The sequence below is a fragment of the Ovis aries genome, chromosome 18 (genome assembly GCF_016772045.2).
Source record: "Ovis aries strain OAR_USU_Benz2616 breed Rambouillet chromosome 18, ARS-UI_Ramb_v3.0, whole genome shotgun sequence".
Taxonomy (NCBI): domain Eukaryota; kingdom Metazoa; phylum Chordata; class Mammalia; order Artiodactyla; family Bovidae; genus Ovis; species Ovis aries.
This window is the reverse complement of record NC_056071.1, coordinates 24,102,054-24,120,299: the sequence shown is the minus strand read 5'-3', so window position 1 is coordinate 24,120,299 and position 18,246 is coordinate 24,102,054. Positions and strand designations below refer to the sequence as shown.

The window sequence follows — 18,246 nt, the reverse complement described above, 5'->3', positions numbered from 1 at the left end:
GGATGGGCCTAGAGATTGTCATACAGAGTGAAGACAGTCAGAAAGAGAAAAACAAATGTTGTATGTGCTTGCAAAGTCGCTCAGTCATGTTCAATTCTTTGTGACCCTACGGACTGCAGCCAGCCAGGCTCCTCTGTCCATGGGGATTCTCCAGGCAAGAATGCTGGAGTGGGCTGCTGTGCCCTCCTCCAGGGGATTGTCCCAACCCGGAGATCAAACCCACATCTCCTATATCTCCTGCATTGACAGGCAGGTTCTCTAATGCTGCTTACAAGTGAAATCTAGAAAAATGGTAGAGATGAACTTACTTGCAAAGCAGAATTCAAGTCACAGATGCAGAGAACAAACTTACCAAGTTTGTTAATTACCAAGGCAGGAGGGGAGTGGCGTGAACTGGGAAACTGGGATTGACACACATGCACTATTGATACTGTGTATAAAACAGATAGAGTCGGACACGACTGAGGCGACTTAGCCGCAGCAGCAGCAGCAATGAGAACCTACTGCATAGCTCAGGGACCTCTACTCAGTGCTTTGTGGTGACTGAAATGGGAAGGAAACCCAAAAAAGAAGGGGTAGACGTGTAGTGACTCACTCTGCTGTACAGCAGAAACTAACACATCGTGCAGCAACTATATTCCAATCAAAAAAAGGAAAGAAAAAATCACAGTGAAAAAAAAGGGAACGAAGGCTGTCAAGGCAGGGAGAGTGTCTGGAAAGGCTGAGAGTGCTCATTTGGGTGTTTATTCGGCAGTGTCAGAAGGCTCAGCTGAAATTCTCCTTACTCTAAACAGAATCCACATGGCTAAGTCAGGGTGTCCCCCACAAGGTGACTGATGAGATGAGGGTAATCCTTGCTCCCTCCTGGCCATCCTCTCTGCATCAGAAGTACTCTGAACACCCCCCACCTTGAAACAAAATGCCTGGCTCTCTAAGCTAAGACGCACACTGAGAATTCTGTGAAATGACAATCTTGTTCTTTTTTCTGCCAGGAAGGAAATGAAGGATACACCCACATTGCATGTTTCCCCCTTATCAATGGGGTTTTGATGGTCAAAGCTCTAAATAAAACAGGTGATAAATTCAGGGGGAAAGATGAAAATACCATCATAACCCAAAGAGACAGGAAAAGAAAAATGTCCACAAGCATAATACTGCATAAAACCAAGAGGAAAATGTCAAAATGGGTGTGATAAAAAAGGAAAAAATCCTGTGGAAACCTTCCTATTGTGGATAGCCTTACTTTTAGATAATGTTAGCAGTTCACTGGCGAAACCCCGTGAAATATCACGACCCCTTATGGACTAATGCCACTGGGTTCGACCATGTCCAAGGGAACAGTTGAAAGTCATACAGATTAAAGGTGGAACCCTGGGAAGGTCAGAGATGGTCCTCAAAAGGTGAAGGGTGAAGGAAGGGGTGGAAGAGAGGCTAATAAAACCCATCCAGGTCTTTTGATTCCAGGTTTGATTCCAGATGGCCCCATGCACTATTCAGAGCAACAGGTATGAGAACTCCTTCCCAGACCTTCTGAGTCTTCTGAGAAAGGATGCAGAATGAGTGGGAACTCAGCAAAAAATCAGGGTGATAGCACATAGCAATGAAAATGAAAGGTTTGGGAGTGAGCACTTGGGTGTTCCTAAGATATAAACTCCAAATTTAGAGACTTCCCTGGTGGTCCAGTGGTTGAGAATCCGCCTTCCAATGCAGGGGACTGGGATTTGAGCCCTGGTTGGGAAACTAAGATCCCTCATGCCATGGGGGCAACTAAAGCCCAAGTGACTAGAGAAGCCTGAGCACCACAGCGAAGACCCAACACGGCCAAAGATTAAAGAAAAAGTAAGCCCAACATTGAAGAATGTCTCTATTTCATGTGTCCACTCTTCTGTTCTAATGACCACTACACAATACATGTGGCTCAGCAGTGAAGAATCTGCCTGCCGATGCAGGAGCCACAGGAAACCCAGGTTCGATCCCTGGGTCGGGAAGATCCTCTGGAGGAGGAAATGCCAACCCACTCTAGTATACTTGCCTGGGAAATCCTATGGACAGAGAAGCCTGGCAGGCTATAGTGCATGGGGTCATAAAGAATTGGACGCCACTCAGTGACTGAACTGGACACAAACTGCTCAATAAACTGTCCCCTCTGGTCTTTGGTTCCTCATCCCCAGTCTACTCCTTGGCCCCTGGAGACCGGCTTCTGCCCCTCAGGTTGCCCTTGACTTTGTGTGTGGGGAGGGGAGCACGTTGGTCAGCAGAGCCCTGTCCTGCATGTCACAGCCCCCAGGGCAGCATCAACTGCACGTGGGAGGGAAGTCTGAGACAGGCATGATGAAGCGAGTCTCGGGGCATTTCTGGCCCTGGCATCGTGTGTGCACCCTTGCGTGTGCACAGGTGTGTACACGTGCCCAGCAGCTGAGTACCCCTACACAGTTCCTCCAGAACTGGTGAAGCTGAAAGTAAGACATCTGTTGACGAATCAGCAAAGATCAGCTATAAGCCGATAACTGCAGAAAGGAGAAGCAAATATAGTCACCAAGCAAGAGAGAGAAAACATGCAAAATATTAAGTTTGGAAGCAGCTAGCTCTAGGGGAAGAGTAATTTTTTTAAGACTTTGAACATTTTTCAGAAAGTTACTTGGGGTTGCCTGGTGGTTAAGAATCTGCCTGCCAACACAAGGGACACCCGTTCAACCCCTGGTCTGGGGAGATCCCACGTGCCTCGGAGCAGCTAAACCCATGCGCCACAACTACTGAAGCCTGCATGCCTAGAGCCCACAAGCCCTTCTCTCATGGTGGTGGCAACAAAAGAAACCACCACAATGAGAAGCCCACGCATCACAACAGAGTAGTCCCTGCTGGCTGCAACTAGAAAAGCCTGCCCACAGCAGTGAAACCCCAAATAAAATAAATCACAGCCAAATAAAATAAATAAGCTTTTAAAAAACTTTTTGCAATCCCTTTTTAAGCCACCATCAGGATTTTTTGGATCAAGGCAGGGGATATATATGCTTCTCAGGTGGCGATAGTGGTAAAGAACCTACCTGCCAATGCAAGAGACAAGAGACATGGGTTCAGTCCCCGGGTTGCGAAGATCCCTTGGGGGAGGAAATGGCAACCCACTCCAGTACTCTTGCCTGGAGGATCCCATCCCTTAAGGGCTATAGCCGTGGGGTCGAAAAGTCAGACATGACTGAAGAGACTTAGCACACACACACACATATATAAATAAATCCTCTTTTATCTATTTAAAAATGCATATGTGCACATCTGTGTGATCTGCAAGCAGCTTAACATCTGAGACCTGCTGTGAGAACATAGGAAGCAAATCTAATTGGCTACAATGTACCTCCTATGTGAATGTGACCATATTCCCCAAATCCAAAATTGAGACACGACCTCTGATAGCAGGTGGGACATTTGAATTTGGGACCACCCTCAAGAGAAGCTGGGAAAGCTGGCTGCACACACATCTACTACTACTGGTTCACTCAGTCGTGTCCGACTCTTTGTGACCCCGCAGACTGTAGCCTACCAAGCTCCTCTGTCCATGGGATTCTCCAGGCAAGAATACTAGAGTGGGTTACTATGCCCTCCTATAGGGGATCTTCTGGACCCAGGGATCAAACTCATGTCTCCTATGTCTCGTGCACTGCAGGGGGTATCTTTACCATCTGAGCCACCAGGGTAGCTCAGGGTGACACAAACCATGACCCAGCATGCTGCCCGGGTTCTGAGACAGCAAACTCTGCTGGCGAGACGCCTGCCTCTCAGCCCCTCTCTCTTCCGACACCTGGCCTGAGGGCTCCCTCGGCTGACTGTGAACACAGGAGGAGGAAACAGAAGCCGACCCAAGGCATGCCATGCCTGCCGCCTAGGGAGACAGCCTGCAGCAGTCTCTCTGACCTGCCTCTGGATGGTGGCCAGCGCAGCTGGCAAAGCGAAGGCAGGGGTGGACTCAGTGGTCTCCCCAGCTGGGAGCAGCTCAGATGTCCCCAGCAGCCGACGGGTCCATCAACCCTTCTGCTGTCAGACTGAAGCGGCCCCAGGCTCCCACCGGCACCAACATATGTTGTAAGCTCACCTCATCTTTCCCTCTTATTTTTCATGAGTGGGGAGGGGGAAGGATGTGGTTCACAAAAGTCCAGGTTTGAACCCTGACTTATGTACAACCTGACTTAAGCGCAGGCTCACAGCAGAGTCTAGGATTTCTGTTTCTTCCTGGTGGGACCCCGGACAATGAGTGCTCTGTGTCCCTGCACTGTTATTTCAGCACTGACACTGATCTTCCATGTCAAGCCAATGTCACTCCGCATCTCTCCCTTCCTCCTTCTGTTCTGAGACCCAGGAACCGTTGCTTCCTGAGGTCAACACGCTATGGAACGTTATCTCCAGGGGAATACTGATCCAGAGCAATCACAAGGCTTTGTTTCCTCACAAAGGGAGGCTGTGTAAGGCTAGCACAAACCAAGCTGGGGTGACATGTGCCCTTATTTCCCAGGCCAGCTTCCTTTCAGGAACACAGTGCTCCCTGCTATTCATATGTGTCCTACGAAAGAGGTGGGCATCCAAGCTTGGGTTCTGTCTGCACCCAGGGGAAAATAATACATACTCTTGTTGTTGAAACCTGTGTCTTGATTTGATTAGAAGGGTCATCAGACATCAAAGAGGGTTCCACTTCCTCGCTCCTGTCTCACCGGAACTGAGTGGAGGATGGAACTCAGTTTTCAGGGAGGAAAGTGAATCAAGGTCGAGACTTTCATGGACCTGAAGAGTCCAGGGAAGCCCAGGAATAGGAACTAGGTGCCTGTTCCTCTTGGGTTTGGGGAAAGGATGCTCAATTCACACCTATAATACAGGTAAAAGGAACCCAACCAAAAGTGACTTCCATGAGAAGGAGCAAACGGGGAGGCCATGGGTACAAGGTTCAATACAGACATCATTCTTCTAAACAATTTTTTTAAGGTTGTTTTTTTTTTTAATGTGGGCCATTTTTAAAGGCTTTATTGAATTTGTTACAATAATGCTAATCCTGCTTCTGTTTTATGTTTTGGTTTTTTGACCATGAGGCATGCGGGATCTTAGCTCCCTGAACAGGGATCGAACCCACACCCCTGCATTGGAAGGTGAAGTTTTAGCCTCTGGACCACCAGGGAAGTCCTCAAAAACTTTTATAAAATAACTGAGGCTGTCAGTTCAAACTGTGGGCTGTGCATACCAGAGAAAGGTACCCATCACCCGGGGTAGGTTTGCAATTTCATTAGCAACCAAGAATTAGGAATTCTTGGGCAGTGGTGGGGGTCGGGGGGTGGTGGGGAGAGGAATGTCAAGGCAGGTTCTTTCATAAGTAAACAGAAGTAGATGGGAAGTTTGCTAAGATTGATGGAATGATCTTTGCTCTTTTTCTCAACATTGCCAAACTTTCTCCCGTAACTTAAAACAAGATAATAATAATAATAATAAAGAGCCTCGGGACAGGGCACGCCTCACCCTTCATGTAAGTGATGCACCTACCATCACGGCACCCACGGGCTAGCATCCTTCTGGAAGGCAGTCTGCACTCCAGACAGCCCTGCAGAGCCTAGATGGAGATGCTGTCACGTGGCCAGCGAGTGACGTAGCTCCTAGGAACTTAAGGTCCAGTTTTCTGCATCTAGAACAGGGCCACCCAGGTTTCTCATATTTCTCTTTATTTCCCATGGTAGAAAAAGAGGCTTTATCTTGATTGTTTTTCTAAACTTGAACTCTAGGCCTGTCTTTTAAAAAGGGATCCATTAAAACTGGCAGTCTGTTTAATTTAAAAAGCTAACAGAGTCAATCACTTGTTAATACTTAACTTTTGAAAATCTAGGCTGGGATATGGCAGGTTTTGCTAAGAGTTACCTGTCCCTGAGCCAAGCATAGAATGAAGGACAAGGCCGTCAAGCTACAGGCAATGGCTTTTTTCTTATTTTTTTAAAGTTTTAAAAATTATTTTGTATTGGAGTACAGCCATTTAACAATGGGAGTTTTGGGTGCACAGAGAAGGGACTCAGCCATACATATACACATATCCATTCTCCCCCCAAACTTCCCTCCCATGCCATGTAACAGACAATGGTTTTTTCCAATGACAAAAGACATTCAAACCCCTATACATTTCAATAAGGTGATAACTGGTTGTTTGGGCTTCTTTAAATCTAGGGAACATAAAGGAAACTCACCTTGAAAACTTGCTGGGACCTTCGCCATCTTCATCATCAAAGTCCATTCTGGAAAAGTCAAGTTCACAAGTGAGCGTTCATTAGAAGTAGAACATTTAACTGGACATATGAGCTGTTGCCTCAGACTGGGGTTGATTTGGTCAGACTGCTCTCCAACAATCCCAGCCCTTGACAGTGCAATAAACAGTATCTCTACACAGTCCTCAAATAGGTTTGGGACAAGAAAAGGCAAAATGAAAGGTCTACGGTACCAGCGTCATTAATCACATGGTTGAGGGCTTCTGCACAGTGCTGAAATACTGACTCGACCCTTCAAGAACCCTTTACAGGCTGCCGCGCTGGAGAAGTCAGCACCCCTTATCCCCCACCATCTCTGGGGACACCTGCACCCCTCCACGTCGTGCATCGACACTGGACTTCCTCCTTTGACTATCTAGTGGTATATTAACAGATGGAGAGAGCTCCAGGGAGCTTGGAAACAAGAAGCTTTAGAGGCAAAGAAGACATACTGCTGGTTGTGCCATGTGACGACTTGGCTGGCCTCGATGAGTCTAAGTGAAAAGGCATTTAAGGCCATTACCCTATAAACTCTGGGTCCAGGTAAATGGATGTGGGAGGAGATACAGTTGTTTAGTGCCTGAGCTAGTCAGAATGGCCGTCTGCTTATGGAAACTCACCCAAGATATACTCAGATTCCCACTTTACTGGGTCTCTCCAAACAAACATAGAAAAGTTATGACTGATATTTGTTTAGCTGATATCCCAACCTCTCCTTCTCAAAAAAAAAAAAAAAGAAAAACAACAAAGCAGCCCTCTCCAATGTCAATTAATTTTACTCCTTGAAGATGTTAGGGCAGAACAGTTAATTAGTACGAGGTGTACCCAGAGTCTTCGGGAACAAAATAGAAACAGTACAGATGTTTTGACTCTCCCGGACATTCACAGGGAGTGGGCTTCCTTGGGGAAGAACGTCTCAGGCATTCTGCACTCCCCATCTTGTTCTTAGGGGGCCTGATGGATTGAGTGGGACACAGTTCCCATGGACCCCAGGCAGAAGGGAGTCCAGCCTGCCTGGTGGCCAGGAGCTTGCCACAAGAATGGCGGGTGTGCTCCAGAACCACACTACAGGTGCCACAGCTGCTGGCCTCATGGGGGATATGACCCCACCTGCAGCTCTCAGGCTGGGGCGCAGGGGGTAGTGGTGATATAGGGAGGGCTCAGGGCTCCCAGGCCAACTTTCAAGGGAAGAGCTATCACTCCACAAGCACATGGGAGAGGCCTCTAAAGAGGTAAACTCTCAAGGCTTTGGGTTTACTTGGGGAACCAAAGGACTAGGATGACACAGGGCAAAGGAACACTGTCTTTTTTTTACAATCACTTGTTTATTTTTATCTTGTTTTATGAGCAGTGTGACCAGAGTTCTGATCTGAGATGACCTGATGGGTTTTATGCCCATTTAGAACCCCCAATTTCCAGACATGAGGGCTTGCATTCAGACTAAAGGAACAAAAGGAGTTATATAACTGAAGAGATGATGGTAACGATAACAAAAATACTTGTGCACAATTAGAGGAGGGGAGGCAGGGAAGAAAAATTATAAAAAAGGAGAAACAGAATTAAAACATCCCTGGGAGAGAGAGACAAGGACCCCCTGCAATGCAGAGTGTGTAACAGGGTACCAGACAGCAGCAGCAGAGTTGTCTACGTTGTGGGAAAATGAAGGCTGAATGCACAACTTTCTAAATGAAGGAAAGTCACCTATATGCTGCTTAGCTACTAAGGCTTCGTCTCACTTTTCCTGAAAATTACATCTGGGAGACCCCATAGACGGCAGCCCACCAGACTCCCTCGTCCCTGGGATTCCCCAGGCAAGAACAGTGGAGTGGGTTGCCATTTCCTTTTCCAATGCATGAAAGTGAAAAGTGAAAGTGAAGTCGCTCAGTTGTGTCCGACCCTCAGCAACCCCATGGACTGCAGCCTTCCAGGCTCCTCCGTCCATGGGATTTTCCAGGCAAGAGTACTGGAGTGGGGTGCCGACATCTGGGAGAAGAAAGCACCAAAAAGCCTGTCTCTGGGCTTCTGCAGCGCTGCAGAACCACACTGTCACCTAGTGTTCATCATGGGTAAGAGCGACTTGCTGCAGACAGAAAGGTTACTTAACACCCCTGGGCTGTCAAAAACAGCTCAGTGGTTAAGAAAAAGAAATCGCATTTTCAGAATTCCAATGGATTTATGCAAGCATTTAGAAAAACCTCAAGTGGGTGTGAGATGATCAGTTATCTTTAAAATGCCTTTCAGCTCCAGTTGATAGGAGTGTGATCATCTGGCTCCTGCAAGATGCCATTTTTTAGTCAGCCGGCCCTCCTCAGCCTGCAGGATCTCTGGGGTATTGAGGGTGACCCATCATCCTGATTTTCCCAGAAGGAGGGGATACGTAGGGGTACAGGACTTCAGTGCTGAAACCGGAGAAGCCCCGGGCCAACCAGAACTATTCGTCACCCTCGTTTTCATAAGGACAGCTCAGTTCCTTACCCCATCCTCAAGCGGTAGACGGGTAGAGAGGAGAGCCTTACGGTAAATGGTCCCAGTCTGGACCACGTCAACCCAATCAAGCAGAGTGTAAGAGACGGAGTGCCATGCTCTGGAGGCAGTTTAAGCCTGCTGAAAACTGAGGAAGCAGGACTTCTCTATGAAAATTCAGGGACCACAAATCTGTACCTTTCTACCCATGCAGGTGTGTGATCACACATAAGCTGCAATCACACGTAGGAACTGTGAAACGTATTGTGTAGGGGTGAACTCAGGAGAAAAAACAGGACACAAACGACTGTTCAGACCCTCAGCGTAACTCACGTGACCCCAAAACGACTAACCGCTCATCAGCCACACAGAAAACTTGCAACTTCTGAGGACAGAAGGATCTTTTGGAGGACTCCTGCCTCTGGGTCTTCTGCCACCAACTCAAATGCTCCACTTTAAATATGACTCCCATAGCTCTGTTTATTTCTCCTGCTATAAAAACGCCAAGTAAATCATCCTTGTTTTATATCTTTTATGTATCTCTATTATACCACAGCATCTGGATAATAAAGGAGAGAAATCAAAATATGACTTTTAAGTCCTATTGTGTTCACTTTGAAGAATTTGGTACCATCAGTGGATGAGGTAAGAGTCCTCCAAAGGTGGGCTGAAAATGCCTTTTGCCTCACTTTCCTGTTCTGAGCATGATTTCTACCCTCAATAAAAAGTCGTGAAAGCCACTTTTGAGCTTGCATCTGGTTCAGAGTGAGCAATGTGAATCGGCCTCACAGCGGTTGTGTAATAATAATCATGCATCATCCACTATGAGTCATCAAAGAATCCACTTTTGCTCTTATGAGAAAAGATGACAGGCCGCGCCCGCTAGGCTGGTTGTAGAGCTCAGCAAAGGAGCAACCCTGGGCCAGCTCAAAGCTGCTATTGACAAAAGGTGAAGAGGGGACATGGGTGACAGCAAAGGCCAGATGACAGCATCACCACTGCATAAATCCGAACCAAGGGAAACATGTACTTATGTAATATGCCTTTCATTTCCCCACATCCCAGGAGCCATGGGCTTACACTGCAGGGAGACGCCGGTGTACTGGCTGCACTGGATTTGGAAATCGTTCTCCTCAATGGTGATGCTTTAGAAGCCCAGCATCTGACTCCAAGGCAGCAGGAAGGGGCTAGGACTCCTGGTCCCCACCACCCTTACCTCCCCTTCCCAACAGGGACGGACTCCAGAGCGGGCACAACCTGATGACAGCCCACTCCCCTGTCTTTTGAAAAGAACCCAGTGTGCCCTGTGGGTGCCCCCCAGCCCCATCCCACCCCCTCACCGGGATCAGGGAGTTCTCTACAAAAATGCAGCCCAGGTGACTGGCTTCTGCTTCCTTCTCCCACACATGTGGAATCACTTTGCAAAGAATCTGAAACTTCTGAACCTTCACCTCGTGTCCCCACTGCCCGCAGAGCACGGAGCTTGCTAAGACGTGTACTGGGGAGGCTGTCAGGGGAGTGGAGGGAACATTCGGGCCAGAGGATCCTCGGCAGCCAGCCAGGCATGTGGCCAGGGGAGCCAAACCCGCTAGGGGTCAGTTCTACTTGGCTCTGAAACCCCAGGGCTGGGTAGTTATCCTGGGAATCGGGACAAGTTCCTCCACCAGAATAACCAAGTCAGAGTGGGAAGACCTGGGTAGGGAAGAGGAGCGGGAGGAAGGACCTTTCCACCTGCCACAGCCCACCTCTTGGACAGCAAGGAGATCAAACCAGTCAGTCCTAAAGGAAATCAACCCTAAATATTCACTGGAAGGACTGATGCTGAAGCTGAAGCTCCAAGACCTTGCCCACCTGATGCAAAGAGCCAACTTATTGGGAAAGACCCTGATTCTGGGAAAGATTGAGGGCAGAAGGAGAAGGGGGCAACAGAGGATGAGATGGTTGGACGGCATCACCGACTCGGACATGTGTGCTAACATGCTGTCACATCAGTCATGTCCAGCTTTCTGCAACCCCATGGACGGTAGCCCACCTGGCTCCTCTGTCCATGGGATTTTTCAGGCAAGAATACTGGACATGTTTGGGCAACTCCAGGAGAGAGTGAAGGACAGAGAAGCCAGGCATGCCGCGGTCCCTGGGGTCACAAGGAGTTGGACACGACTGAGCGACTGAATTGGATTCTCATAGGAGCTCAAACTCTACAGTGAACTGCACATGCAAGGGTTCTGGGTTGCCTCACTCCTTATGAGAATCATCCCGAAACCTTCCCCTGGCCCCATCGGCGGAAAAATTGTCTTCCATGAAGCCGATCCCCAGAAAGGTGCCAGAAAGGTTGGGGACTGCTGGCCTAGAGTTCTACTCCACTTAGAACCAAGGAAGCCCAACGCCAAGCAAAAATACCAGAGGTTCAACAACACAGCCCACCTCTCCTCTCTTTTTCTCCCCCTCCCTGTGTCTCCAACTGTGCCAAACACTCTAGGAGAGAAGGAGGATGGGGGGCAAGATGGCAGAGATGGGGAAGCATGTGTAAATGTGCCACAGTTCGCGGGTGGGGACCCCGAGTGGGGTGACCCGCTATTTGAGGAACGTGACTTCCATCGGGGTCTCCTTGGTACAAGCACGGGGGCTGAGAGCAGAGGAGCCTTATCACTGCTGTGGCTACTCTACAACAGTGATGGCCTCCATCACAGAATTTCAGCAAAACGTGTAACAATATCAGAGGTAAGAATTACTCTGGAAACCTCCCTGTGAAAAGGGAGGTTTCTTGGCTGAGACACAGAGCTGCCCCCGTGAGTCCCAGGGGCTTAGCAGAAGGAAGCAGTTTTCTGGCTGCTCCTTCTGAAGCGGGAAATGGAGGCAGGTGTAGGGCTCCAAGAATGAAGAAAATGAAGGACAGGCCTCCGGGAGGCAGCTGGTTCCCTGATCTGCCTCCAGGGGTGTGCGTCCTCCTCCTCCTGCTTGGGAGGGTGTGCCAGCAATTGCTGCTCATCCCCTTGAACCTCTGGTATTTTTGCTTGGCGTTGGGCTTCCTTGGTTCTAAGTGGAGTAGAACTCTAGGCCAGCAGTCCCCAACCTTTCTGGCACCTTTCTGGGGATCGGCTTCATGGAAGACAATTTTTCCGCCGATGGGGCCAGGGGAAGGTTTCGGGATGATTCTCATAAGGAGTGAGGCAACCCAGAACCCTTGCATGTGCAGTTCACTGTAGAGTTTGAGCTCCTATGAGAATCCAATGCCGCCGCCAATCCAACAGGAGGTGGAGTTGAGGTGGTGATGTGAGTGATGCGGAGTGGCTACAGGTATAGATGAAGCTTCACTCCATTGCTCACTGCTGCTCACCTCCTGCTCTGCAGCCCAGTTCCTAACGGGTCACAGACCAGTACCGCAGGGGACCAGCAGGCTGGGGACCCCTGCTCTAGGCTGTGTCTCAGTCTCACCCCACCAAGGTCCTTCTCCACCTCTAGAGTCACACTGAGTATACGTGATCTGGGAGGGAAAGGGGCAGCTGGGAGGACTCCTTCACAAAGAAGCCTGAGTCCACTGTCCGATCATCAGCTCAGGGAGCCAGCAGAAGTCAGGGTCCAGACGTCAGGCCGGGGCCAGGAACTCGGGGGCAGAGGAGGGGAGCAGCCTCAGTTCCCTGAAGCCTAGCACACACCCTGCAGGGGTGGGGGCGGGGAGTGGCACAGACTCCTGGCAGAGTCTCTCAGAGACCACTTCCCTCCCCGCAATACTGGGCTCCAACCCCTGCCTGGTGCCTGGCCCAGCCCTACCTTCCTGCATCAGAGAGTCCTGTGCCGGCTTCTTAAAAAGGACTGGGCCCGCACTGAGGCTCTGTCCCCAGGGAATGGATGTGAGAGAGCAAAGGCATTTAAAATAATTTTTTAAAGACCTGGATTCTTTAAAAAAAAAAAAACATGCAGTAAGCTGATATGTTGACAGCAAGTGCATTCTTTTAACAACCCAGACTCCACTGAGCTTAGCACCTAGTTAGAAAGAAGAGCTGGTTAAAGGAGGATATCTGGGTTTGCAGTAAGCCCTGGAGGCAGGCTGATCTGAGGAGTGTGGCCCCAAGCACCCCACTGATCACAACAGCTCAGTGGGTCCCACCATAAATATGGAACTCTGGCTGCATTTAGGGGTGGGAGGGAGCTGAACCAAAGGAAAGTGGGGAACCAGGCTCCATAACCCCCTCCATAATCACCAAAATCTTAGCCCCTCTTTTGAAGACCAGCACATAGGCAGCAGTCTTTTCACCATCTGAAATGATAACACTGAAGGCACTTTTTCATCCTACCCTATTCCATTCTAGATCCTCAAAACACACCTGCTCCCCACCCCCACCCCTGCTGGGACCAGCCCAGGCGCCTTTAAGAATTACAGTGGTTAAGAGGAAACTCTAGGGTTTAAAATGCTGGACCATTTTACAAATTAGGAGCCTTGTCTTCCTGGGGAGAACCTGTGTTGTGGGAAAATGCATTCATAGGACAAACTGACTCTACGTGAGAAACTCTGTATATCGAATATTTCATTGAAAATGAAGTTGATTCAATGAAGAAAAGGAGCTGGTTGATAAACAAGAGTCTGACAGTATAGACTGTGCTCTTCTTGCAGGGTCTGTGATGGCTGTAACTCAGCTTCAGATGTGGTACGTCATGAGTAGACGCTGTTTTGGGTTCCATCGGCTCAAGAGTGATGGTCTTTCTGGTCCCACCAGAACCCATCACTCTTACCAACGTTACAAGCAGAGTAGGTTACAGTGGAAGCTGCCCAGCCTTTAGATGCTGGACTAGAGCCAGGTTTTTTCTTTCTTTTTTTCTTTTTTTCTTTTTTTTTTGAGAGGAATTCCTGCACAGCACCTGGCAAAGACTGGTAGCCAGAGCAAAGAACAGAAAGCACCAGAGGGATCCTTGCTGCCCACAGGAGCTGAGGCTCGACCCTCAGGGCTGCCTCTGGCTGGTGGGCTCAGGTGGACGGAGGGGTGAGCCCCCTCCCTGAGAGAGATGGCTGGAGCAAGGCCCAGCAGGACTACAGAGCCGTTCTCACAGCAAGGACAAGCAAACAGAAGTCCCCAGCTGGGTGCCGAGGCCCAAAAACACTTAGAGGCGATCACATGCCTGGTTAGGAATCCCGCGGAATCTAATAAACAGGATGCAAACTGCTGAGCTCTTACTCTCCGGGACAGGGAGAGACAATATTTTCCTAACAGGTCAAGAATGTTGTGCAATGCATATCCAACGCGGTTCCCAGAAATGCCGAGGGGGCTTACCCGGATCGCCGCTTTCCTCCTCGGGCAGGCATGGCCCCCGCCATCCTCACCTGTCCAGTGGCCGCCATGGGGGCGACGGGCAACGTCACTGAGCCAGGGATGTCTGAAGCCATTTCTGTAATTCGGCAAAGAGAAGTTTTGTTAATGACAGAGAAGTCCAGGAATGAGCAGAAAAATTGTCCAGCTGAGCAAAAGCACCACCTGGGAGGAGAACCAGGGGACCTGGGTACTGGCCCTTCCTTAGTCATGTGACCCAACTGAGCCCTTCCCTAGTCCAGGCTCTGCCTTTCTCCTCTGGAAAACAACATGCCAGGCAGCATGCCTGTATTTAGTTTCGGTGGGTAGGAAAAAAAAAGTTCTCACAGCTAACAGCATTCATAAAGAACTCTTGTTTCCTGTCACCTGGAGGCAGATAAGATGTTCAGAAGTTCAGGCACATGGCAAAAGCTTACAGGGAAAGAACCACTGCTGGTCCCAAATACTGGTAGCCCACTGGGGCAAACCTAGAGAGCCAGTCTCCTGCAGCAGCATCACAGATGCTCCGATCTCACGCTGGGCATCTGTGTTCAAGCAGAAACTCTGCTCCCCGCTTAAATTTGGACTCAGAATCCCTGACTATAGAGTCCTTCCTGGCCCTCCATTCATGATGAGGACCGTGAGGTCCCAGGGCCTTAACACCCCCTCAGGCCACAAGAAAGGAAAACTATGACAAATCTAGTAAGTGTATTAACAAGCAGAGACATCTCTTTGCTGACAAAGGTCCATATCATCAAAGCTATGGTTTTTCCAGTAGGGATGTATGGATGTGAGAACTGGTCCATAAAGGAGGTTGAGCACTGAAGAACTGATGCTTTTGAGTTACGGTGCCAGAGAAGACTCTTGAGAGTCCCTTGGACTGCAAGGAGACCAAGCCAATTAGTCCTAAAGGAAATCAACCCTGAATATTCATTGGGAGGACTGATGCTGAAACTGAAGCTCCAATACTTTGGCCACCTGATGTGAACTCATTAGAAAGACCCTGATGTGGAGAAAGATTGAGGGCAGGAGGAGAAGTGGGCAACAGAGGATGGATGGCATCATCGACTCAAAGGACATGAGTTTGAGCAAGCTCCGGGAGATAGTGAAGGATAGGGAACCCTGGTGTGCTGCAGTCCCTGGGGTCGCAAAGAGTCAGACACAGCTTAAAGACTGAACAACAACAGGCTGCATGGTAAGCCAGTGATGGCAGCTCTCTACAGCCATGCCTTCCGAGGCAGAAATCTTAATTTAAAGCATAATTAGGTCTGTCATTAGATGAGAGTGCCTTCCCTGTGCTTCGTTACCATGATATATTATTTCTTACAAGCTAGAAACTTTTGGAAGCTTGTTAAGGCAATGATCAGCATTCTACATTTCAAAGAAACCACAGTTAAAGAATTTCTCCTTCCCACTTTGTGGCAAGCTTGTGAACTCAGACGCCCTGTCCTCAGACCATTAAATGGCAAGAGCAATCCTCCAGTGGCCTCTCTGATCCTGTTTATTGCTCTTGTGAATGACTTGCACAGGGCTCGATTTTCTCAGCCTGACTCTTACCCAGGGCAGAAGGGAAGCAAGAGTCTACAAAACTTATTTCAGAAAGACAGTCTCGGATAAATATGAAAATCTGGACCCTTGTTAGTGAAGGAATGCTGGTGATGCTCAGAAGTTACAGCTCTGTCTCCTCCCAGAAACCACAGAGGCATCTGATCCTCAGTTATGCCCAAAGACACTGTGTTTAATACAGATATTCTAAGGTCAACTTGAACTAGTCCCCTCGAAACTTCTGAAGAAGAATCTCACAGTACTAACAGGCATAATCTTAATTTAGCTACTCCACTAGATTCACACAAATTTGAGAGCTATCAGGCTTTTCTTTCAACTAATGCAATCCTCTCCACTGTAGACAGTGACTGTACTGTATTTGTGACAGCTAGGCAGTACGACCAGCAACGACCTCATAATCTGACATCTGCCTGCTTCTGATAAGAAATTTGTGTTTTTTCCTGAAATGGAGGCTAAACCAGGTTAAGTCCATTAAGGCCTCAAACTGAAGGCTGAGTCACTGCCCGTGCAAACATGGGCAAAAACAAAAGTCACCACTTCCCAAAGTAAGTCCCACAGAACATCAGGCCCTTAAGATTTTCCAAGAAAAGGGTTCCGTGGTCAAACAGGCGAGGAAAAAGCCACACCCTTATTCCCTTCTCCAAGATTCCAAAGTTCCCCCAAAATAGACTGAGAAGTCCTAACAGGAGGACACTTATTTAACTGTGACTATCCCAGGATACCATAAAGGTCTCTAATTAATGTTTATCGATTAATTAATTAATTTGGGGGGCTGCACCGGGTCTTCATTGCTGCTCACAGGCTTCCTCCAGCTGTAGCAAGCAGGGGCTACTCTGTTGCGGTGTGCAGGCCTCTCACTGCAGGGGCTTCTCTTGTTGCGGGCGGGCTCAGGAGTTCTGGCGCACGGGCTCCGTTGCTCTGTCTGCTGCGTGTGGGATCTTCCTAAATCAGGGATCGAACCCACACGGTATTCCCTGCATTGGCAGGCAGATTCCTAGCCACTGGACCACTAGGGAAGTCCACGTGGAGACCCTAACATGCGCTTTCTGAACAAATAAGGTTTCACGTGACTCCAGTTTTTTAAAGTCAGCTACCTCGGTCCTGCCTTTGAACTAAGGACATGCCAAGCTGTGAGAGATCTTCACCCATGTCTGCAGACTTGGAAAGTCCCACCTGCAGTCACCTTCTGGCTCAGAGGTTGGCAAGGAGGAGGAAGGAGTGGAAAACGGAAGACAATGTGCAGTTAGGAAAGAAGATGATATTTGTCCCATTCTATGTGGGGAAAACAAAGTTGTGGACTGTAATGCTCCACAGAAACCCTGTCTATGGGGCAAGGGCAGAGGAGTTTGGAAAGTCCAGTCCTTTCCTCAGAGAGATGAGGGATGCAAGGAAAGAAAGATTCAGTGACTTGCCGAGGTGCGTCCCCTGGACCAGGGGCCGGGCCACGGGGAGGGCCCAGACTTGCTGTCATCTTATTCTGAGTGACCATTTCCCATGATTAAGTTTCATCGGCCCAGAAGAAGGGCCAGTGAGGACAGGTCCACAACCAGCTTGCCTCCATCAACGCCCACTGGGTATATTCTTGTGCCCTCCCAGCGTGGTGCAAGATGCCAAATGTGAGTTGGCAGGTAGACACAAGTAGTTTCTACCAGGGAGAAAGCGTATGCTTCATGAAGGGCACCTGACAGACACGCTGAGCCGGCTGCAATCTTTACATGTGACATGAGTGTGTCATAAAGCCAGAGCATGGTGGCTTTAGGGGGAGAGGAGCAAGGGAGCAAATACATTAACAGAATTGGAAGACTGAGAGGCACAAACGCATCCCCAGCAAAGAGGGCTACCCAAACAATACAGATGGATGTCGGCTCACCCGCCACAATGGCCAAAACTACCCCCTCCCCAACTCGAGAAGCATTTCTTTTTTAATTAGTTTTTATTGGAATGTAGTTGCCTTACAATACTGTTAAATTTCTGCTGTAGAGCAGACTGAATCACTTATATGTATACACATATCCCCTCTGTTTTAGATTTCTTTCTCATTTTCAAGAAACATTTCTAAGAAAATGTGGCTCATTCTAGTTCTACTTTTCTCTTGTAAATTGCATTTGTAGATTTTTTTATTTTATCTTTTTTTTTTAGATGGAAGGATAACTGCTTCACAATGTTGCATTAGTTTTTCTGTACAATGAAATGAATCAGCCACAGGTATACATATATCCCCTCCCTCTTGGACCCCCCCACCCCCCTGCATTCGTATATCTTATATCCATTTCTCTTCTAAGTTTCAGGTGTTCTTTCTCATCTAGTTGTAAGATGCTTTTGATGACAGATACTGAAGCTTTGCCAAATTTTCTGAAAATACTTAACAATCTTTCTCCTATTTGTTGCTTGCTTTTTTAGGTTGAAAGATTTTTTAACACTAGATAAAAGCCTTAAGAGGTAGAGTTTAAAATGTATTGGTCAGCTCCAGTTGCCATAACAAAATACCATACACTGAGCAGCCTGAACAAAAGAAATGTATTTCCACACAGTCTGGAGAATGGGAAGTCCAAGATGAAGGTGCCAGCCAAACTGGTTGCAGTAAGGACCCTCTTGCTGGATTGCAGACTGCCACCTTCCCTCCCTGTTGTCACAGTTTCTCTTCTTATAAGACCACCAATCCTAGGGCACTAGAC

The 18,246-nt window shown here is 48.4% G+C and overlaps 1 protein-coding gene across 8 annotated transcripts in view; it reads right to left on the bottom strand.

The window, feature by feature from the left end:
- The window catches only part of ARNT2 (aryl hydrocarbon receptor nuclear translocator 2), a 190,387-nt gene that overhangs the window by 138,966 nt on the left and 33,175 nt on the right, over positions 1 to 18,246 (bottom strand). For 7 of the 8 annotated variants that reach the window (XM_042234958.2, XM_060401377.1, XM_027956965.3 and 4 more), the window contains 2 exon segments: positions 13,991 to 14,105; positions 6,204 to 6,251 (listed from right to left, as the gene is read on the bottom strand). In XM_042234958.2, the coding sequence (XP_042090892.1) occupies positions 6,204 to 6,251; positions 13,991 to 14,105 (163 nt within the window). 8 annotated transcript variants of the gene reach the window in all.